The sequence below is a fragment of the Mustela erminea genome, chromosome 10 (assembly GCF_009829155.1).
Source record: "Mustela erminea isolate mMusErm1 chromosome 10, mMusErm1.Pri, whole genome shotgun sequence".
NCBI classification, from domain to species: domain Eukaryota; kingdom Metazoa; phylum Chordata; class Mammalia; order Carnivora; family Mustelidae; genus Mustela; species Mustela erminea.
Window position 1 is genome coordinate 39134670 of NC_045623.1, and position 23604 is coordinate 39158273.

A 23604-nucleotide genomic window follows, 5' to 3' on the forward strand; every position below is an offset into this window, starting at 1 on the left:
TTTGAAGGAAATGAAATTGCCCAGACTTTGAGGATTCCTGAAAACCCTCAAATACCTAAAAGTCAAGGGACAAGCTGTGCCTCTGCCTCATCCCCAGCATAATGTTTTGCTCATAGTAGGAACTTAAAATATTTGATTAAAAAACCAAACCCCTGGGGCGCCTGGGTGGCTCAGTGGGTTAAGCCTCTGCCTTCGGCTTAGGTAATGATCCCAGGGTCCTGGATCGAGCCCCACATCAGGCTCTCTGCTCTGCAGGGAGCCTGCTTCCTCCTCTCTTTCTCTGCCTGCCTCTCTGCCTACTCGTGATGTCTATCTGTCAAATAAATAAATAAAATCTTAAAAAAAAGAAAAAAAACAAACCTCTTTTTTTTAAATTTATTTTTTATTTTCAGCATAACAGTATTCATTATTTTTGCACCACACCCAGTGCTCCATGCCCTCTATAATACCCACCACCTGGTACCCCGACCTCCCACCCCCCACCCCTTCAAAACCAAACCTCTATCTTAACTCAAGAGAGCCTTCAATCAATGGCACACTTCAACAATGACTTATCAACACAATGTTTTAACTGAAAAGCAAAGTTTACTAGTTAATAGTGTTTTCCCTTTTGAGCTTAGAGATTGTCAATCTGTAAACATGCATGTCCACATGTACATATGCATTCATAGATATGCATGCTTACTACACACACACACACACACAAACCCCTACCTAACATTTAACAGGTAATATACACGGGGGAAAAACTACTTTCACCCTAACATTGCCACACATTAACTATGTATTTTAAAGTCAAACCTAAATGGTTTTTTTTTTTAAGCTAAATGGATTTTTGAAAAATTACCCACATGCTGGGACTTTTCCATCATCCTATTAACACAGGCCATCAACAGCTGACACTGGGCAGTTCTTTTAAGGTACCATTTTCTTTTCCTCTCTTGCTTAAGATTTTTATTTATTTATTTGACAGAGATCACAAGTAGGCAGACAGAGAGAGAGAAGAAGGGAAGCAGGCTCCCTGGTGAGCAGAGAGCCCAATGTGGGACTCGATCCTAGGAACCTGGGATCATGACCTGAGCCGAAGACAGAGGCTTTAACCCACTGAGCCACCCAGGCATCCCTTAACACATCTTTTAAGTTTCCTAATCAGCTCACTTCTGGCAGTGAGCAGAGTCCCATCGGATATACTTTTAAGTGCCCCAGAAAACATCTGAATCCACTCTCCCTGTGGCTGACTCCAATTAACAGCTTTTTCTCATAAAGAATAGTTATCTAATTATAATAACAAAGCATGCTACATTGTACTTTTAAGATGAGAGGCTTTCCTGATTCTTATTCTGCTGGGATATGACATCATCACTTCCATAATTGTGAAATATTCTTGAGTATTAGCAATGCAGTAGAGAACAAAGACTACGGTACTGCTGATAGTATGGCATGAAGAAGAGGAGCGATGAAAAACTAGGCACTTTCTCATATTTAGGGTAAGGAGACCCAAGCAGAGGAAACGAGGGGCATGAAACCATTTAGTGACTGATCCACCCTAAGTTTAGGCCTGACAGCCTTCCTCTCTTCAGCTCTTCTGCACCTAGCTCAGGTCTCAGGTGCATTGCTGATGCACAGCGAAGCTCCGTTACACCTGTGGACTAAGAACCAGTGTATATAGAATCTGCAATATGCTCTTCATACATTTCCTATGACCAACCTCGTAACTCCTTGTCAATTGGCTACTGTAACCTGTTTTTAGGAAACGAGGGCTCAGAAAGGTTAAGAAACTCACCCCAAACCACACAGTAGGTAAAGCCGGGATTGGATTCCATACACGCTTGCTTCCAAATCTATGCTTTTCCAATCAACTCCTCAATACAAGAAATATTTAAGCCTACTGACTTCTCAGTCCAGGGCTGGATGCCGGGTTACAATGATAGGAACGCATAGTCCCTGCCCTCAGGGAGCTAGCGATCTGGGTAGGGAAGCAGACATGTGAACAGCTAACTCTAAGTGATACTAGAGCTGAGGGCTGAACAAGTGCTACTGAGGACACACCTGCTGGAGGGCCCAAAAGGTTCTGCTAATTAGGACACCTTAGGATCTTCAAGGGCAATTCTGAAAGGCAAATACTGCTCCAAACACATCCTAAGTTAGGCCTTAGAGGGGATGGCTTGCAGAGGTAGGTACATGTGGGCACATGTTGTCACTTCAAGGTTGTTTATTTTAAAGTATGATGAATAATTTCGCTGGGCATCTAGTGGTGTTGGTGAACAGTTTTAAGGAGAAAACTGGCGATGATCAAGGGCAACCTGAAAGTGGGAGTTGGGGGGAGCACATGGAGTGCTGAGGCTATATGAAATTATGAGTGCATTTCACAGGATGGATTTAAGTGTCACCCTTCCCCACTGAGAAAGCCATACGTCTTCTAAAGGACTGCTATTTGTGAGCAAACCGAGACACTCTGTTTCCTTTTAAATGGACTGTTCTCTCCAGATCTTTTCTTATAACTTGTACACGTCAAATTCCAGAAGGAATTTAAATGGTGCTGTCTAAAACACCTCCCAGATGGTGGTTCCCGTTGCGTCTGTTAATTTTGCACTGATGAAATGAGATGGCAGATATAAGTTCCATTATTGTTTGATATTTATTATTTCACTATCATCATAGCAAAAAAATGTTTCTTAAAATATAATGGATAAAGATGATAAATTCATGAATATTTTTCCAGGCATGAGATCTTTAAAAAATATGTATGTATTTTAACTTATTACAGAAAACTAGCAAGAAACATAGGGCAAAATTTATCTATGATCCCATCACCTAATCAAACCAATGTTTCCATTTAACCCAATCACCATTTAGTCGCTGTGCATATGGGTTAAGTGCATCATATATTGGTAAAAAATTATATCATGCATGGATAATTCACACTGGGAAACAATTATCCCTTAATTAAACAATCACCTCACTTTTAAAGAGATCTAGAGACACAATTATTGGGACAGAAATGCGGTAAATAACAAATTTGGCAGGTACATGTGGATGGAGACCTTACTGTGAGTGTTTTTCATGTTGACATATTATAATTTTAAGCGCTGGCAGCTGAGGTCTACATTTCCCCTTTACACATTAGTGAAGGCAGGTGGAACATAGTTGAAACCCTTTCTTAGAATCTAGCATGTGTATAGTTTTTAGCACTTGCGATATTCTAGATTCGAAGGGTGATGAGACCAAAAGGAAACTGTGGATAAATACAATTCACATGCGATTTCAAAACTCCATTATACTCATTGATTGCATTTCTGCTTTAAAGTTCAGAGCAAAAGTTATTTTAGGCATTAGTTAATATATTACAGTGATATATTTATCACATTACTCCTTTTATAAAGGTAACTCTCAATGTTACCACTCAGAAATGCATTCTAATTCTGTACTGCCTTGATCTTTATAACTTATTTTCAACATTAAATTAAACTACTCTTTGCCCAGATCTTAGAACAGCCTATGGCTAAAAGCAATATAATTCTGACTATAACAAATTAATACCGGGTTTGTTTTTGTTTTTTTTTGGCCTGTGACATATCTAACAATGAAGACACTAAATAGGCTTTAGTTTTATCTCTACTTCTTTCTTCTTCTCCCTTCAACCAAACTAGCAGGGATCTGGCTAAAAGGCAGGACTAAAAAAGAGAAAGGATGATTCAAAGGTTCTTGACAGGACATTTTTCATTTTTTAATACTCTGATAAATAAAAGTTGTCTGCATTTAGCTGCAGCATACTCAAGCAATGGAAACACTGAAAAAGCAAATAATTCTTCAAGCCTTCTGTATATTTCAAATTCTTTAGCTTGGCATTCAGAAATTTGATTCAAACATAACTTCCCAGGCTTATTTCCCATTCTAAGTTTGTACTGAAATCCAACTGGGAAACATCCTGGATTTTCCCATATCCACAGCTTGGTTACGCTTCAAAGCTCTGTGGTTCAGCTTCCAAAGATTAGAACCTTAGTCATTTTAAAAGGTACTGGTTAAAAGTCCTGTTCCTAATATGCCCAATCTTTTATTCCAATCATTAATTAATTTGAAGCTGCCAGGAACTTGATGAGCCTTGGGAACCCATTGTCTCACGAAGGGGAAAATCTCGACTCAGCTAAATGATGAAAAAGGTTATGGTTATATGTGTCACCTGCCTTATTCCAGAGGGTGGTTAAGGAGCAGGAGGAATTGAGAGATAGAGAAAGGAAGAGAAGTAAGAGTCACCATGGCAAGGGGAGTCAGGCTGTGTTAGGGATGTAGAGAGACCTTGGAGCCCTGAATCAGAAGAAACAACAGGAGCAGTCCCAGGGACAGACAGGACATCTTCCTGCACTTCTTTCCTCTGTAACAGAAATTACTTCAGGCTGATGGCTCCCTTCTGGAAGCACACAGCACTCTGTCTTTGACATATCTCTGCTGGGAAAGCCTCCCCAGCACTCCACCCTATCTTTCTGAAAACAAGGGATTTCTATAACTGCCCCCACTTCCTTACCTGTTCGCAACTTTGTAGGACAAAAAAAGACCTCTGAATAAGGACACTCCTCTCAGGAGCATGCAATGAATTAATTTTTTATTCATCATCAGATATAAGTCACACCAAAATTCAGGCTAAGCACAGACATGCATGTGTTTCATACCCCAGTTAGTACCAAAGACAACCATGCAAGGACCACCTGAAGAGCTTTCCCTCCCTGTTCTGAGCCACAGCACAGAGCTCACTCTGCCAAAGGACTTAGGTATGGCATTATTGTTTAGACAAACTCGGTTTTCCTTCTGTAGGGATGACTGTAGCATACCAGACACTATGTAGAAAACAGCAACCCCTCAGGGCTGATCATGTATAAAACATATACAATGCACGTTTGTGACTTTTGCTAGATTTGATGAAACTCCTGTTGTTTTTATGCTTTAAATGATATGCCTGGCTGACTCTATGGTTTTATGCATTTTACTCTTTCGAAATGTACCCAATGAGTGCTCGCTTCGGCAGCACATATACGAAATGTACCCAATGATCAGACACATAATTATTTCTACAAGTTTCCTCTTTTTCCTTTGCTGTGTAGCCACGCAAGTGCTCCAAGCAAATAACCAGGTATCCTATATCCCATGAAGTTCTTTATTTAACCATAGATGTGACTGCTTCCCTTAGAGATGGAGACCTGACTGGTGGATTGTTGTACCCATATGCATTGTTAGATTTTTTTTTAATGAGGTAAAGTAAGAATAGCCATTGTTATTACTGTTATATGAAAAGTCTCTTTGATAATTCTACAATAAGTTCAGAGTTTACAAATTCTAGCAATGCTAATAATAATTTCTAACTCTACCCTAATATTTGACATCTACCATCACCGGCTAACCCTCTAATTCACATGGGCAAAAAATTAATGCTTAATAGTTACTACAGGTAACAGACTCTCAAAAGTTAGTATTATACTATTAGATCAAGTTAAAACTTTATAGTACCCATTAAGAAGAAAAGTATCATATTCCTAATTATAAAAGGAATTTTAGTTCCAAAATTAAAGAAAAAAAAAAAAAAAAAGCCCTTCTTCAAAATGAAACCATACACTGACTGCAAAGGCAGAGGATATGGTGAGATACAGATGCAAGAAAAGACATGACATTAATAAGAAGTAGCTTCTTTTGAAAGTCCTTGGGTGCCTGGATGGCTCATTGGGTTAAGCCTCTGCCTTCGGCTCAGGTCATGATCCCAGGGTCCTGGGATGGAGCCCCACACCAGGCCCCCCACTGAGTGGGGAGTCTGGTTCTCCTTCTCTCTCTTCCCCTCCCCTCAATAGGACTCTCCTTCTCTCTCTGTGTCAAATAAATAAATAAAATCTTAAAAGAAAGCCCTTCCTAAACCTTGCTACTGTGAGTTTTCTATTGCAGTAGAGCTTCCCTACTGAGGGGTGAGGGGCATGGTGGTGAAAGAGAAATAAACTGCTTCCTGTTGAAAAGCTGCTAACTTATTATAAGCATCTATTGTGTGGGAGCATTGGTTCCTCCTCTATCCTAGAAGACAATGAAAGAAGGGGGAAAAAAGGCCCACTGTTGAAAAAGGGAGCAAGACTAAGTGAATGGCAAAAATATATATATATACACACATATATAAGTATCAAATTAAATTATATATTAATATATATTTGACATTGAATATTTATGATTTGTACACATAGGCACATACATGTAAAATACATATAATTTTTTTTTTAGAATTTAGTAAAAATTCTAACATTGATCTAACATCATGTCTAAACGTAGAACAATGATAAGAGTGTCATGTATCAAGGTCTATGATTAATCCAACATCTGTGCATCTACAATCCACAAAAAGAGAATACTATAATCCCATTTGTTCAATAACAGCTTATTTTATGTGTCCTTTGAATATATGTGTGTCTGTTTGTGTATATTCTTGTATTACATGACTATGTGTACACATATGGATACAGAAAGTACTTGTATACAAACTGTAGAAGGATATAGTTCAGACTATTAAAATGGCTCCCTCTTAGTTATTTAGTTAGTTATTTCAAAACTTAATAAACACCCATGAACCCGCCAGGCAAAATAAAAGTTAGGATCTGGACAATAAATACATCCATTTTCCCTCACTCCCCTGACCTGAGGTAATCATCATCCTCAGTTTCATATTCATGTAATCTTTCTCCTGGTGCAGGTGTGTAAGAGCTTCACTTGGCAATGACCTATGCAGTATGGTAGCCATTAGTCCCATGTAGCTATTGGGCATTTACTATTTGACTGAGGAACTGAATTATTAACTGTATTTACTTTTTATTAGGTTAAATTTGTTTTTGTATTTTTTAAAAGATTTTATTTATTTATTTGTCAGAGAGAGAGAGAAAGCAAGTAGGCAGAGCAGCAGGCAGAGGCAGAGAGAGAAGCAGGCTCCCCACTGAGCAAGGAGCCCGATGTGGAACTCTATCCCAGGACCCTGGGCTCGTGACCTGAGCCGAAGGCAGTGGCTTAACCAACTGAGCCACTCAGGCATCCCTATTAGTTTAAATTTAAATGTAAAAACTTTAACAGATATAAAATACATTTCTGTTAAACACAGCTCCATTGTTGGTGTGACAGCATTTCACTTTAACTGCTGCATCACCTAGGCTAATTTGTTGAAAGCAGATGCCTGTGTCCTCTCCAGTATTATACATAAACATATAGCCAGTCTAGTTGGTATCTACTGATTCAGTTCAAATGATGTTTTCTTACATACTCATGTAACACTGTAATGTGTCTGATGCAGACAGCTCAAGTTATGAGAATCTCTTTGTATGTCACAAGTGGTAATTAAGTTGACATTCTTAACTATTTTAATTTTAATAAATTTTAGTTGAGATAAGTATGGATAAATTTTCAAAGTTTAAAAAGGTAGCATACTATTGATGAAGAATTGAGAGGAGATGCAGAAACTAGCACTAGAACCAGAACAGTAAAGAAAAAGGGAGGTTGGAGAAAAAAAAAAAAGAAAAAAGAGGCTGGCTGAAAGTATACTGGAAATTTCACAATGAATAGCAATTGCAATTTGCTGGAGCAGAGCAAAAGGAAAAAAAGCTGTTTGTTTGTTATGCAAAAAAAAAGATAAAGATAATAAAATGGACAGTATTAAGACATTTTCAGTAGATATATAGTAAATTTGGTAACTTTCTTCTCAATTATCTAAAAAAGAATTAATGCTATTAGCCACATGAATTAAAAATTAAATGTCCAACAAAACGTTTTGAAGTGATTTCAAACAGAATCTGAGCTTATAAATTTGTATAGCTATAAATGGCTTGGATTCTTGCACAAAAAAGAAAACAATTTTTCCATAGACATCTGGTTATATTCAGTTTTCTTAGTATATTATGAGAAAAGACTAAAAAGGTACTTCACATAAAGTGAAATATTTTTCAGTCAAGCCACCCCAAAATTGCCTGAAGACAAAATTTTTTAACAATATCAACTGGTTCAAAATTTGAAAAACACAATTACTTTTCTTTAGCTTTCGATGAATAGTGCTACATAAAACACATTGCCCAATTAATACTGGAAGTATGCTTTGTCTTGAAAAACTTCCAAATTTTTGAAGAAATATTGTCAATTTATGGCCTGAAAAATTGAACTCAGACATAAATATTTTTAAATCTTTTGTATCTGCCAAAGAAGAATTTCAGCTAGATGTGAAAAATTAAATTCTATTCTAATAATGGTACTTTAGCCACATTAACTAAAAAAAATCTGGGTTTAATGTAATTCTAAAACAACTGACAAATGTTCCCCTTAATGCTTTATTCTACTGTATGATATTCATGTTCAGTTTTCTAAAGCAGACTCTTGAAATGTCATGTATATCATTGTTAAATAATCATTATATATTTGGAAATGCCATTGCAATGTCATAAAAGGAATTGTGGGGGGAAAAAATACAAGGAATATAATGATGTGTGTTCTTTGCCAATGCTTGTTGGATAAGTCCTAGAAGTTTACAAAGATCTACTATTGCTCTAATTCAAGATTTTATTAAAGCAAATGAGTACTTGCCAAATTTTCAATGAAGATAAAAAAAATGGCACAGTATATTATATTTTCTCATTGATATCACACTACATGTGAATGAACTAAATTTATACGTCCCCGAGGGGGGGAAAAAAAAAAGAAGCTGATTTGTGACCCAGCCAGACAGGCACAAAATTTGAAATTGAAATTTTTCAGAGTATACAATCCAATGATAGTATGCAATAATAATTTTACATTTTTCTAACATAAAACAATTTTAAGAAAAATTTGAAAACTGATATACTGACATTGATAAACTTAGTTGTTTATAAATTTATATAACACCACTTTGAATTCAATGTTAATTACATTTAGTTGGTATAAGTTTTAGTAAATTTATTTAACTTGGAAAGACATTTTGAAATCGATATGCATTTGTTTCAAAGTCAAATAAAATCTTCCAAAAAAGAAGAACCAGTTGTGTCAATGTATATGCATATAATACAAAAATAATTTTTTGGCACTTGATTCATTTATTGGAACTTTTAACTATGCTTGGAATTATGTAAGTCTATTTTTTCAACTGTAAATCTTATGAAATCTAATATAGATCAAATATTTCCAATGAAAATTTTATTTCCAAATTGAGATATAAGGGATAAAATACAAAATGGATTTAGAAATTTTAGTATAAAACATGTAAAATACCACTTTAATAATATGGTTTCAACCTCTTGGAGCTTTAGTTTTCTCATCTGTAAGATGAGAATAAAAACGTATGTCTTAAAATGTTGTTGTGAGGATTGACAAGTACAAAAGTACTAAACATATGAAGGGACTTCATAAACAGTATCCTTGCAAAACTAAAGCTCTGATCAGAAGTATGTGGCCAGTGAATAAGGGTTATTATCCCAGACTTCTTTGGAAATGACCCTTTGTAACAGTACTTTACCAAGTAAAGCAACTATATTTTCCATGTCTGGAAAGAAAATGAAAGCAAAACAAGCCCCAGTTTTGGCAGATCTCAGAAACAGCTGTAAGGGTCTAATCTTGTGCCTTTTGGGATTCTATTATAATCTAACTCTACACTGTCCATTAGGTTAACCACTAACCATTTGTGGTTGTAATAATTAACTGGTACTTCTGTTTCTAGTCAAGATGGAGTAAAAAGGCCCAGATTTATCCTTCTGCTTAAGTAATGAAAAAAGTAGAAGAAAATATATAAAAGAATGACATTCAAGACACTAGACATAGGTAATAGAGGACAGTGATTCCCGAGGGATGGAAAACAAGCAAGGTAAGCTCTATTCACTACTCCCTGAAGAAAGAGTTCACAGAGGAGAGTCCTAAAGACGGAGGAGAAAGTTCTCAGCAGGAAAACTTTGGAGATGCACAGAGGCTTTCTCAAGTACTCAGCAGAGCAATGATTATCACATACATGTGAGGAAACTAACTGAGTCTGGGGAAAGAACCACCCCAAATAATTAGAGAGCACAATCCTCAGGGATCATGCAGGGATGGGAAAAGTGCATGTCTCCATCTACCAGAGAGGAAAATCTCATAATTCATGAGCACTGGCTAGAGTGCAAAGATGGGTCTTGCCTCAGTAAGTGGGGAAAAATACCCTTAAACTAAATGAAGCTGTGGTCCTGCTAACAAAACTTATAAGACATAATAGGATCAAAAATTGTTTCCCAGTAACCTATCTGCACCCAGGACAGAGATCAGGGATATTTATAATTCCTATAAAAATAACCAGCACCCAAAAACATAAAAATTCACAATATCTGACACTCAAATCAAAAGTTATCAGGTATGGAAAGCAGTAGAGAAATATAACCCATTCACTGAGAAATCAGTCAACTGAAATGGACTCAGAAATGACAGAATTAGTAGACAGGGACACTGAAACAGTTACAATGACTATACTTCATATGTTCAGAAGCAAGAGGAAAGACAAAAATGCTAAACAGAGATATCAACATATAAAAATAAGACCCAATTTGAACTTCTAGAGATGAAACCTACATTGTCTGAAATGGAAAACACAGTGAGTGGGATTAACAATAGATTATACATTTCAGAAGGAAAGATTAGAGACCTTGAAGGCAAAACAATAGAAACTATCCGAAACGAAACACAAAGAAAAACGAATGAAAAAAAAAAAAAAAAAAAACCTAGGGCATTAGTGAATTGTGGCACTATATCAAGTGATCATATACACTATAATTGGAATCACCAAAGGAGGAATGAGGGAAACCAAAAAATAATGCCTGGAAAACTTCTAAACTTGATGAAAACAGCCAATAGAGCCAAAAAACAAAACAAAACAAAATTCCAAGCACAAGAAAGATGAAGAAAACTATACCACATCTCATAATCAAATTGCTTTAAAATCAATGATAAAGAAAAACATCTTAAAGGCAGACAAAAAAGAGACACATATAGAAAATGAAAGATAGGAAAAAGACTAAATGTTTTCCCTCAGGAAACAAAACTAGTTTGTCTAATCTCACCACTTCTATGCAACTTGTTAGTGGAGATCCTATTCTGTGCAATAAAACTGGTAAAAAAATAAAATACATTCACATAGGGAAGGAAAATGTTAGATTCTTTTTACTTACAAGATATAATATTTTTAAAAAGATTTATTTATTTATTTGACAGAGAGAGAATGGGAGAGAGCACAAACAGGGGGATCACCAGAGGAAGAGGAAGAAGTAGGTTCTCCACTGAGCAGGAAGCTTGATGCGGGGCTCCATCCCAGGATCCTCAGATCATGACCAGAGCTGAAGGCAGACGCTTAACCAACTGAGCCACCCAGGTGCCCCCATAATTATCTATGTTAAATATCTAATGGAATCTACCAAAAAGTTACTAGACTAATAAATGAGTTTATCAAGATTGTGGAGTATAAGGTCAATATGCAAAAATCAATAGTATTTCTATATACTATCAACAAACAATTGGATATTAAAATTAAGAAGCAATACCATTTATAATAGCATGAAATTATAAAATTATGTAGGGATATATCTGACAAAAGATGTGCATGACATACAGATGGGAAACTACAAAACATCGCTGAGAGAAATTACATAAGACCTAAGTAAATGGAGAAAAATACTGTGTTAATGGGTTGGAAGACCCAAAACTGTTAGATCAATTCTCCGTAAATTGATCTATATAATTCAGTGCAATGCCATCAAAGCACCAGCAGGTGTTTTTTTTGTTTTTGTGTTTGTTTTGGTAGAAATTGACAAATTGATTCTAAAAATCATTTGGAAATGCAAAGAACCTAGGAGAGACAAAACAAGTCTGAAAAAGAACAAGGTTAAATAGATAACACTACTTGATTTCAAGATTTGCTATACAGCTATAGTTATCAATTATGTTATATTGGCATAAATATATACAAAATTATGAATGGGATAAAAATTCCAGAAACAGATCCACACATATATAGTCAATTATTTTTCAACAAAGTTGCAGGAACATTTCAACAAACAGTGTGGGAATAATTGGATATTCATAGACAAAAAACCCTACCACCACCACCACAAACAGAAACTAATTTAATCTTTATCTTATAACATACACAAAAATTTACTCAAAACTCACAGTCCCAAATCTAAGAAAATGTAAGTCTTTGCAACTTTAGGTTAGGCAAATATTCTTAGACATGACACTAAAAGGACTATTCATGGGGCGCCTGGGTGGCTCAGTCAGTTAAGCATGTGACTCGATTTTGGCTCAGGTCATGATCTCAGGGTCATGAGATGAAGCCCCATGTTGAGCCATCATGGGCATGGAGCCTGCTTAAGATTCTCTCTCCCTCTCTCTCTGCCCCTCCCCACCCCTGCTCTCACATATCTGTGCATAGTCTTAAATAAATACATACATAAATAAATCTTAAAAAAATAAAAAGATAGGGGAGTCTGGGTTGCTCCGTTGTTAAGCATCTGCCTTTGGCTCAGGTCATGATCCCAGTGTCCTGGGATTGAGCCCGCATCAGGCTCCCTGCTCAGCAGGAAGCCTGCTTCTCCATCTCCCATTCCCGCTGCTTGCATTCCCTCTGTTGCTGTCTCTCTCTCTCTTTCTCTCTCTGTCAAATAAATAAATGAAATCTTTAAAATAAAATAAAATAAAAAGATAAACATTATTCATAAAATAAAAAATTGATAAACTGGAGTTCATTGGAATTAAAAATTCCTAACTTTGAAAGACACCTTAGAGAGAATGAAAAGACAAGTCACATACTACTGGAAAATATTATCAAATCATGTTTACAAAGGACTTGTATCCAGAATATACAAAAATTATCTACAAAATAGACATAAATAACTAGCCCAATAAAAAAGATGAGCAAAAGATTTGGGCCATATTTTACTTAAGAAAGATGTATGGATGGCAAATAAGCACATGAGATGCTCAGCATCTTTAGTCATTAGGGAAATGAAAATGCAAACTATAATATCAAATATGAAAAAGACTGATCATACTGAGTACATGAGGATATGGAACAAATGGAATTTTTATACAATGCTGGTGGGTATTTAAAATAACAACCAGTTGAGAAAACAATTTCTAAGTTTCTTAAAAAGTTAAATATATACCTGCCGGATAGCCCAGTCATTCCATTCCTATATATCCAAAAGAAATGAAAGCATATGTCCACACACAGACCTGTACACAGAGTCAAAGCAGCTTTATTTGTAATACCTAAAAAATGGAAACAACCCAAATGTCTATCAGCAAATGGATGGATAAACAGTGAACAAATTGGTGTATATCCACACAATGAAATGTTACTTAGTAATAAAAAGTAATGAACTACTGATAGACACTATTACATGGGTGAATCCCAAATTAACTATGCTGGGTAAAAGAAACCACACCCCCCCCACTCCCCTCAAAAAGGTACATTCTGAATAATACCATTTATATAAAACCCTAGAAAAAGTAAACTACTCTACAGTGACAGATAGTATATCAGTGGTTGCCTGGGGATATGGTGGCAGGGAAGAATAGGAGGGAGAGATTATAAAGGGTTATGAGGAAATTTGGGTGGTTATCTTGACTGCGGTAATGGTTCCACAGGCATATACAAGTATCAAAACTTACATATTTTATACTTTAAATACATGCAGTTTATTACATGTCAATTACATATCAATAAAGCTGTTAACTTTTAAAATTGCTTAAAAGTTCAATTATCAGTTACATTAGTCACATTGCAAATTTTTAAACAGCCACGTGTGACCAGTGGCTACCATTTTGCACAGCGCAAGTGAAGAACATTTCCATCACTGTTCAAAGTACTAGACTTACTGGAGAGCACTGATCTGACTCATAAAGGAAAAAAAAAGGCGCATCTCTTTCGTTTGTTTCTCTGGTATTTACCAACCCTAAACTTCAAGAATGGGATAAACATGCCATCATGGCACTGATATATACACTACCCAAGAATCTTTAAAAGCAGATTTTATTAAGTTTATTTTAATGTAACTTTGCTGTGAAGCAAAATATACCCTCTACACACAATCACGTAGCACACTATTCCCTCATTTAGATATCATAGCTTCTATGCATTATTTATTTAATTAGTTTCCTCCAAAGCTCAAGTTGAAGGCAATTTTAAACTAAATGGCGTGGAAAAAATGGAACAATAACACTCTCTTGGAACTTACTTTCTCCTGGTAGTCCAAGTGGTTGTAGCTTCAAAATAACATCTAAATAGGGATATACGTATTTTTTATATACTCACAGATATCCTACAAGTTACCCTGAAATATGTAGCATGTTTCAGAATATGCTACATAATGCAACTAAATTTTCCCTTCTAAAAGAATCAAGCATATAATTCACCACAAAGTTTCAAATGTGAGAACAGACATGAAAATACACTATGTTATGTACTGAAATGTTTCACATTCAAGGATCAGTTCATAAAATTAGTAGGACACAGTTGTTCAACTTTGTATTCTAACTAAAGCTTTTTTCTTTCCTTTACTACAGGTCTCAGTTTTGATAGACGTGATTTTATTTAAAAAGACTCAAATTCTCTATTCTGCCCCCACCCTTGTAGCCAATGGACTTGGAAGGCAGAGTCTGTTTGCTCAGTGTTTTTGTTTCAATATACAGAATGCAGGGCTGAGATCCTCCATGGTCCCTGTTCCAAAGCCTGACACCCTAACCCTTTATGCACAGTTTGATGTCTGAGACATCTCTGTCTTAGAAATGGAATAAAGAAAAAGGCAACTGGGGTTGTGGGGAGAGGAGGAGGGAGTCTGGTGGCCAGTGCAGACCACGCAAAATCACCCCCAAACAGTACATTGTAGTAGATAAGCAAGAAGTATAAAAATAGAAACCAAGTCCCTCTGTTGTTTGCAGAAGCAGAACTCACAAGCCAGTTTCACTTACTTTTTTACACCGACAGAGCCATTTTCCTTGTTTTCCATGTCAACAGATAGCATGGGAAGGCTGCAGGGTTCCTTTACTTCAGCAACTAATCAATAAGGGAGAAAAGCTTGTGTTTAATTCTTAGAAAGTGAGAGAAGAATATATATTCTGAATCGGAAACATAGTGGTCCCTTTTACAGCTTCACACCAGTTCACGTATGTTTGTTTAAACCACCAGTTCCCTCAGCGATAGGAGAGATGTGATTAAACCTAAAGAACTGGAGGAGACGGATTGGGGTGCTTTCATCTGTACTGGCACTCCCTGCCTTGACAATAAGCATTTACAAATGAAATTGAATCCTCCTTCAAAACAAGTGCTGTGTGAACTGGCACAGCTTCCCCTGGGTGCCAAGCTCTCACTTAAGACACTGCAACTCATAAATGAGTCAAAGTCAAGAAAAACAATCACCCTTTTCCTGCCCCTTCAGAACACGGGCTAGGATTTCTTTTCTTTTTCTTTTTTTTTAATTGTATTTTTTGTTTGTTTGTTCACTCACAAACCTTGTATTTTTTCATTGCAATGCAAAAGAGCACTTAAAGCTTTTGTCAGCAAGTATTCCCCTACCTCACATATGCTCAACGAAAGCCTCAAAACCTGTCTGTGAGATGGCCACGCTGTGGTAAAGCTGGAAGCTCACAAAAATGTCAGATATCCCTTAGCACAGAAGGTTGGTGCTGGGGAGTGTGTGTGTGTGTGTAAGAGAGGGGAGGCAGCTCATTAGATTTATGTAAAAATCACCAAAATGTCCAAGGAGATATAGTAGCATCCATCACTTTGTCTTTTTGTTTAGTAGGATGAGGACTGTGAAAAAATAAAAAACCCTCCACAATTAATATGCAATTAGCAAGATGAAAAAGCTATGAACAAAACTGCTTTAAAAAACTAGTTCTGAAACGTGCTTGTTCTACAGCTGAAGCCATAAATTAAATACATTTCCTCTCAAATTACTTTATACTTCGGCACTCCTTCTCTAGGGATTACTCTGACATGACAAGTGCATCATTTAGTATATTCACAAGATTTTATCACTGTTCGAGAAGTAGATGATTAACAAATAATACTGTTAAGTGTGGGATAATCTTCACTTCTGATACACACACATACACACACACATGTGCACGCGCACACACACACACACACACAAACTTTCAGTTGCTAAACCACTTAGATCATTCATAGAGAAATCCAACATTTAATATATATATAGATATTAACATACATTCACACACCGTTACAGAGTAGACAGAAGATAGTGCTGCTGCTCCATGCCAAAAGAATGATTTCACTTCAGTTGGAAACTGTTACACATTCACCATTTTCTAAGCATCTCAGAAAAAAACAAAACAAAACAAAACACTAACAATGATACTCTGTAACACCATACTACATTGTCTTATTATTATTATTATTATTTTCTTTTTGTGGAAGAGTAAAAAGAAAACCTACCTAGAAGCAACTAAAACATGTCATTTTTTATAGGCTTATCAAGAGCAGCCAAAGAAACCCCAATGTTTTCTTTCACAAAGTAGGCTGGCAAAGGAATTCAATAAGGAGGTACAATTTGACACAGTGAAATAAAACCAGGCTGGCTCTCAGCCAACATGACGTTAGGAATCACACACAAGCTGCACCAACTGCCTTCTGGTTCATGGCTGACTTTTTAAAGCTACAGTGTGCCTGTTCACTTTTGCTAACTACCTTCAGCACAATTAGTGGAAGTGAATGAATCAGGAGTCCAAGAACTGCAGAACTCTCCCTGCACCTGTCTTGTAAAGAAAAACCTGCAGTATCGATAGCCTCTTATTTACTCTCTCCCCCAACCCCCTTCATGGTTGCTGCATGATAGATCCTTGCTGTTGTTCTGAGCAGGAATGTCATGTTTTGAAAACTATTTTTCTCCCCCATGGGAGAAAAAAAAAACAAGAGAAAATAAGAGAAAGAACCTAGCACTACTGGCTATAATCAGTAAATACTCAGGAGCTGCAGACCTGTGTTACACTTTCTTCCTAACAGAGACTCATGGACAAAGTTCCCAGGGCTGGCTTTTAAGCAATCTCTTTAAGAATAAGGAAAGCACTGCCCAGCAGAAAATCCTTTTCTTCATTATGCAGGAAGTAACATATTTCAGAGGATGCAAAGTGGATGACCAGATCTTTTGAGAACACCTACATTCTTTTATTTTGGCTTTCAACCCACCATATGAAGTCAGCCAAAATGAAAAATGAAACAAATCTCATTCTACAAAAACAATTAGTTCTGGGAGGTTTAATCTTAACTGTTTATTCCAGTTGCATACAAAGCGTAATTCAACAAATCTAACTAACACTATCCATGAGCACCACGTCCTATATTAGTTACATATGAAAAAGAAGATACTATGCCAATCTCCAAATTTATAGTATCTCCCCCCATTCAGGAAATGGGAAGGTGGCATAGGGAGACTAGGCATGATCTTTTAATTTACTCTGGCCAATCTCACAGTTCCCTTGCTTGGCTGAAACCACGGCTGAATGGAAACATTCCCATTCCACAAATATGCCATAGATACACAGAAAGCATGCATAGCTTTCATCAAAAGAAACAACATTCAATATTTGGACACTTTTAAGTCAAGATGTCAACTAAACTACTTAAGATAGGGCAGAAAGAATACAGTTTCCCAAGAGGGATTGTAGAAAAAAAAATAATCATCTGTTGCTATATGACTGCGTAGAACTCAGGAAGAACTGAGGAGAAAGTAATAGGTCTCCCTTTTCTTTAATAATTTCTTAAGGGCCCTAGGAGAAGATTAGAAATTATAATCTAAATTTGCAACCTGAATTTCAAAGTCAAATTTCTTTTCCCCTCATCTATTCCAAGAAGGATATTAGAAAAGTTCAACTTCATGAAAGATCATGACTGAGAAAGATTTCAAATGCTCTCTCTGCCCATCTTCACCATTCCTCCTCTGAAAAAGCAAATGATAATTTAGGGACAAATTCTAAAAACAACAATAATAATAACAACAATAATTTAGGGACAAATTCTAAGTGTTCATTTATTTTTGAGGACCATTTTTTTTGAGTCTGGTCAAACAGGGGAGTCTTATCACCACTGATCAAAATGATGAACTCTTCTGGAGACAGAGAGCCCTTTCATCAACAGATTTCATAATGCTTTGGGAGTTGATCTGAAATTCTTGAAATGTGCGCCAACTAAATTCAGATGGGCTGGGGTGTGAGTCCTGCGGGGAAGGATGGATGGGAAACGTGTCTCAACAGCACTGTCAAGCCAATGGCTCAGAACAAAATCAGGTCAGCTCTGAATCTTGAAAGGAGAGGCAAAGAAAATCTAGTTACATGTAACTTTTCCTTAAACACCCCTACAGGAGGAAGGTTTCTGTGAAGTTTCTCCAAGATTTTCTTCCTACACATACAGGACATCTCCTTCTCTCTCCTCTGCTGTGATCAAGTTTGCCTGTTAGATAAGGGTAAAGATTTCAGAAGATGATGTAGGAAATCAATCCCATTTTATGGGGAAAAAAAGAGTCAAGAAAGCATTTTAAATTCTAACAAGGGCAGGTTTCACTCATCAGCTAGTTTCTAACTTGGGAATAAATGGACATTTGTGGGTAGAAGTATATATACTGGTACTCACCCACTTCCTCCTTACTCTTTCCAACAAACTGATTTAACTCTCTTCTCCACTAATAAAAATGATGCGTACGTATATTGTATATGGTATGTGTATACAGCCTGTAGGATAAACAAAGTGTGTATGTATGTATGTTTATGTGATGTGTATGCTGTGTGTAATACGTATGGTATGTGTTTGTGGCGTGTGTAGTGTGTAGAGTGCACGGTGCGTTTTTATGGGCGCGGGTGTGTAGTGTGTTAAGTGTAGGGTGAGAGAGACAAACAAGATCGTCTGATCCATTATTCTGATATTACGGGATGCGCTAGAATAACTTGGGAGATCCTCGTGTTGGGATTCTGAAGCAGAACTTTCAGGCACAGTTGAGAATGGGCTGAGGAGGGGAGATGAGTCAGCAAGGGCGGGAAGCTGGTGCCTCTGATAGAGCTTCTTTTATTGTTCAGGACTCACTCCCCCCATCCCAGCCCCCACCCCGGGAACCGGCGGGGTCCCAAAGGACCCACTCGCCCTGCCTCCCGTCGGGGAACCGGCCCGCAGGAGCGTCCAGCCCACATCGCAGAGTGCAGACCTGGGTCCACGTGGCTGCCGAAGAAACCTCGAGAAGTCGCCGGAGGGCAGGGCCGTGCTCACCGCGTCCCTAAGGGCGTCTCAGGGGAGCGGGAGGAGCGGCCTGCAGAGCGAGCGGTGGGGCAAGACTGAAGGCAGGAGAGGGGACGCCTGGAAGCCTCTTGGAGGAGCGGCGCCGTCCGATAGACAAACGACTCGCTGGTGGCACCGGCGACAAGAGGGGAAAGTTTCTGACTAAGACTTTCAAGAAGAAACCGTTCGTCTTTGAGTTTGGGGGCTCCCCGGGGAGCCCGTCTGTGGAAAGGGAGTGTGGGGGTGTGGCGCTCGCTGGGCGCCCAGCCGCGCCGGTGCCACCACCCAGTCCCATCCTGCGAGCTCGGCCCCGCAGCCCCGGCGAGCCGCAGCTCTCGCCGGAGCCCGGCACGCTTCTGCCCCTAGTTCCACTCCAGGGTGACACATTCCACGCTCGTGGGTGCAACAAGCTGCGGGAGCACCGGACACACAGCAGTGACGAGGGAGGGCAGGGCGGTTTTTATTGTGGTTTTCTTCGTTTCCTTTAATCCTGGAGAGGGTAGAGAGTGGCCGCGTTCCCAGTGCCCTCGCAGCACGAGCGTATCACTTACCTCCCCGCATGGCCGGCGCCGGGAGGCTTTCCCCCGCGCAGAGCTCGGCGGCCGCCACGCGCCCAACCCGGGTGCAGCCGGCCGGGCGCGCGCGCGGCACGCCGGGACTTGTAGTCCTCCGCCGGCGGGCGGGGCGGGGGTCCGAGAGCTGGGGCCACCAGGAAGCGGAGAGGTCGGGAAGGGAGGGCTCAGGGCGGGGGCAGTCTGAAAGTCAGGGACGACATTTGCAACAGCTTAAAACCTCCAGGGAGCTGGGGGAAAGGAACATTCCTAGAGAGAGTTTTAAATTGGGGGTGTTCAGGCCAATACCATTATTGCCCGGTCTTACTGGCTCACGACCTGTTGAACTTCTTAAGCTGGGTTTGGGCGGTAATGACAAGTAGACATTTCCCGAGCCAAATTCATATTATTTAGGGCCTTACTCTTCCTTCACTCCGAGCACAAACGTGGCGTGCTCCACTTGGAACACCTTTGCTTTCGTTCACAGAGAGTAACTCAGCTGAACCCCGGGGCATGCGAAGGTAGGGTGAATGTATCGCACTTTACGTTTGCTGAGCACTCCACAGTTCACAGAGCACCTTTCATTTGGTTCCTTTTGTTGAAACGATAGAACAACACTGAGTTAGGCAGAGAAAAACTTAAGATGCAGGAAATTTTTTGTATCCGCTTTATTCATATCCTTTTCTAACTCTGCTTTCAGTAGCTGGGAGAGAAGGAGGGCTTTGGGCAGATGTGGTGGGCGCAGTAAAAGGAGAGCCTGCCCTGAAGGACTCTCTTGAAATAGCTGGTGGGTGAATCCTTAGTAAGGAAATAAGTAAAGTCAAGGAACCTATGGGTGGGAAGAATGGACCGGGAAGCATAGAGACGGAATGGAAGATTGTGATCAGGCTAGAGTCAATAAGGAAAAGTGGTAGATGGATAATGGAGGGAGGAAGAGGAAAGAAATGGCGTGGGAGGGGGGTGGATGGGGGTGGATGGGGGCGGGGTGTAAAGACTGACGAGAAGGTTGTGATGAGACTAGAGGCAATATGAAAATGTTGTATCAGGGGAAAAAAAAAAAAAGCAAAAAACAGCGGGGATTTTAAAAGCCAGACAGATCTGGGATCCTGGTGTCACTTTAGAGCTAGCTTTATGAACTTAGGTAAGTTATTTGACTTCCCCATACCTCTTTTCCTCATCTCTAAAATTTCAATAATAATAACTCCTACTATTATGTGGTCATACAGATTAAAAGATATGGGAAGCATTTAGTATAGTGGCTGGCATATAATGAGCACTGGATCGCCACTATACTAAATATAAATAACGTGTTATTTATAAATACTAATAAATACTATCATTACCTCCTTTTGTGGAAATATCAAAAGATAAATGGGAGTCGAAGTTCCAGTTGAGAGGCTGTGACAGTATTCTAAGTCACAGGTAATATGAGCTTAAACTACAGTAATAGAAAGGGAGCAGATATGAGACACTTCCAAGGCAAAATGAACAGGGAGCAGGGCAATCAACTGAATGTGGGCTTGAGGACTAGGGTCCAAAGATAAGTGTCATTTCTAGATTGACTAAGTGGATGATAGGTACAATGGATGGAATAACAAATTTTAGAGGACGATGACTAGTTTAATTTTGGACATGTATAATTGAGGCTTTCTGTGTATGAATGACAGAATGTCAGTTGGAAGTGTGGACTTGGGTATTCTGTGTAGAAACAAAACTTTTGAGAATTAATTCCATAGGAGAGTGAGTTGAAGACCTTGTGGAGTGGGAAAAGGAAGGGCAGGGGCATCTGGGTGACTCAGTTGTTTAGGCATCCTGCTTTTGATTTCTGCTCAAGTCATGTGAGATGAGCCCTGCTTGGGACTATGCTCAGCGGGGAGTCTGCTTGAGAGTCTCTCTCCTTTTCTCTCTGTCCCTCCCCCTGCACTCTCTCTCTTTCTCTCAAATAAATAAGGAAGGGCACTGGAGATGGGTAAGGGGAAGAGAAGAGTCAATGACACCTGGCAGGAACTGCGGAAGTGAAATTGGGAAAGCTGCAGGAGTGCCATGACTTGGAAGCCAAGGAAGGAAGGAGAAGTGAAGAGGAGTTTATTATCAGGTCAAATGCTATAGAGAGGTAGCCAATGACAATAGAAAAGCAGGCTACTGGATTTACAGAACCAGTCTGCTGGGATGGATCTACCTCAGGGAGTTGTTTTGGAAATTTACCAGAGTGATTTTGCTTGTCCCAGGGACTGGGGAGGGAGGACTACTGGAATGTAGTTGGTGGAGCCAAAGATGCCAGGTATCTTGCAGTGCCCAGGCTAGTACTGCACAGCAAAGAATTTCCTGCATTTGGTGTGACTTGATTATTCTACTGTCCATTCATGTAGATGAAAGAACTATTTACATTTACTGGAGTCTAGAGTCTCTTTTTTTTTTTTTCTTTTTTATTTATTTATTTATTTATTTATTTATTTTTATTTCCAGCATAACAGTATTCATTATTTTTGCACCACACCCCGTGCTCCATGCAATCCGTGCCCTCTATAATACCCACCACCTGGTACCCCAACCTCCCACCCCCCGTCCCTTCAAAACCCTCAGATTGTTTTTCAGAGTCCATAGTCTCTCATGGTTCACCTCCCCTTCCAATTTCCCCCAACTCCCTTCTCCACTCTAAGTCCCCATGTCCTCCATGCTATTTGTTATGCTCCACAAATAAGTGAAACCATATGATAGTTACCCAACTTTTGTAGAGTCTTTTTATATATAAACATAAAGTGTTTTTCACATAGTTATAAGATGTATTGACTTTTACTGGAATGTAGTACGTTGAATGGCAAACAGTGTTTGGAATTTGAATCACCAATACAGTTCATTTAATGGCTGTCCATTTCACAGGGATTCCACAGATGAATGCAGGCATCTGATTGCTTCATTGTGTCTTTTAGTTTAGGGATGCCTGAGCAGTTCCATAATGAATCACACATTTACTTTTTCCTTTATATTACAGTTAAGGCATCACTTCGAATTTTTTAAAAAATTATATGTGTAGGTAGTTTATGACTTTCCTTTCACAGTGTTAAGGAGCAGATTGCCCTGTATGTATTATGAAAAGAGGCATACGTTTGACAAGGCTGAGAATTGGTCAGTCGACAAATATCTTTTGAGTGATCTTTTGAGTGCCTTATATACTAGGCACCTTTCTAGATACTTGAGTTACATAAATAATTGAATCAGAATTTTACTGCTCTTATGGAGCTTATACTCTAATGTGAGTGTGGGAAGAGGCAGACAATAAATAATAAACATAAGTAAGTAAATTCAATGGTAGATTAGAAAGTGTTTTGAAAAAATAAAGTAGGATAAAGGAGATTGGGAAGACAGGAGAGTGTTGGTTGAAAGGTTAAATATAATGATCAGGATAAATTTTATTGAGAAGATGACATTCAAGAAACAATTTGGAGTTGATAAGGGAATGACTGTGTGGACTTCTGAGGAAAGAACATTCCAGGGAGAGAGAACGGTTAGGCATAGGCCACAAGGCGAGCGTGTGGCTGGAGTTTTCAAGAAACAGCCAGGATGTCAGTGTGGCTGGACTGGAGAAAGCCAGGGTGAGAAAGAGGAGGACTGAGGGTGACCACTGGGTTGTGACAGGTGATATAAGGCTTGGAGAGTATAACGAGGACTTGGGCTTGCACACTGAATGAAATGGGCAGCTACCAGAGAGTTTAGAGCAGAGGAGTGACGTGGTCAGGCATATTTTGGAAGGATTATCCTGGCTGCTATATCTAGAAGGGATCA

General features: G+C 38.7%; 1 protein-coding gene across 10 annotated transcripts in view; it reads right to left on the reverse strand.

Moving 5' to 3' along the window:
- Positions 1–23604, reverse strand: part of SAMD13 (sterile alpha motif domain containing 13) — a 51965-nt gene that overhangs the window by 20884 nt on the left and 7477 nt on the right. For 3 of the 10 annotated variants that reach the window (XM_032302322.1, XM_032302323.1, XM_032302324.1), the window contains one exon: positions 14959–15043. In XM_032302322.1, coding sequence (XP_032158213.1) covers positions 14959–15043 — 85 coding nt within the window. Of the gene's footprint in view, positions 1–1545; positions 2609–14958; positions 15044–15562; positions 16020–16217; positions 16326–16444; positions 16929–19199; positions 19910–23604 lie in introns of those variants that run through there. The other 7 variants (XM_032302330.1, XM_032302329.1, XM_032302325.1 and 4 more) reach the window with 7 other exon arrangements.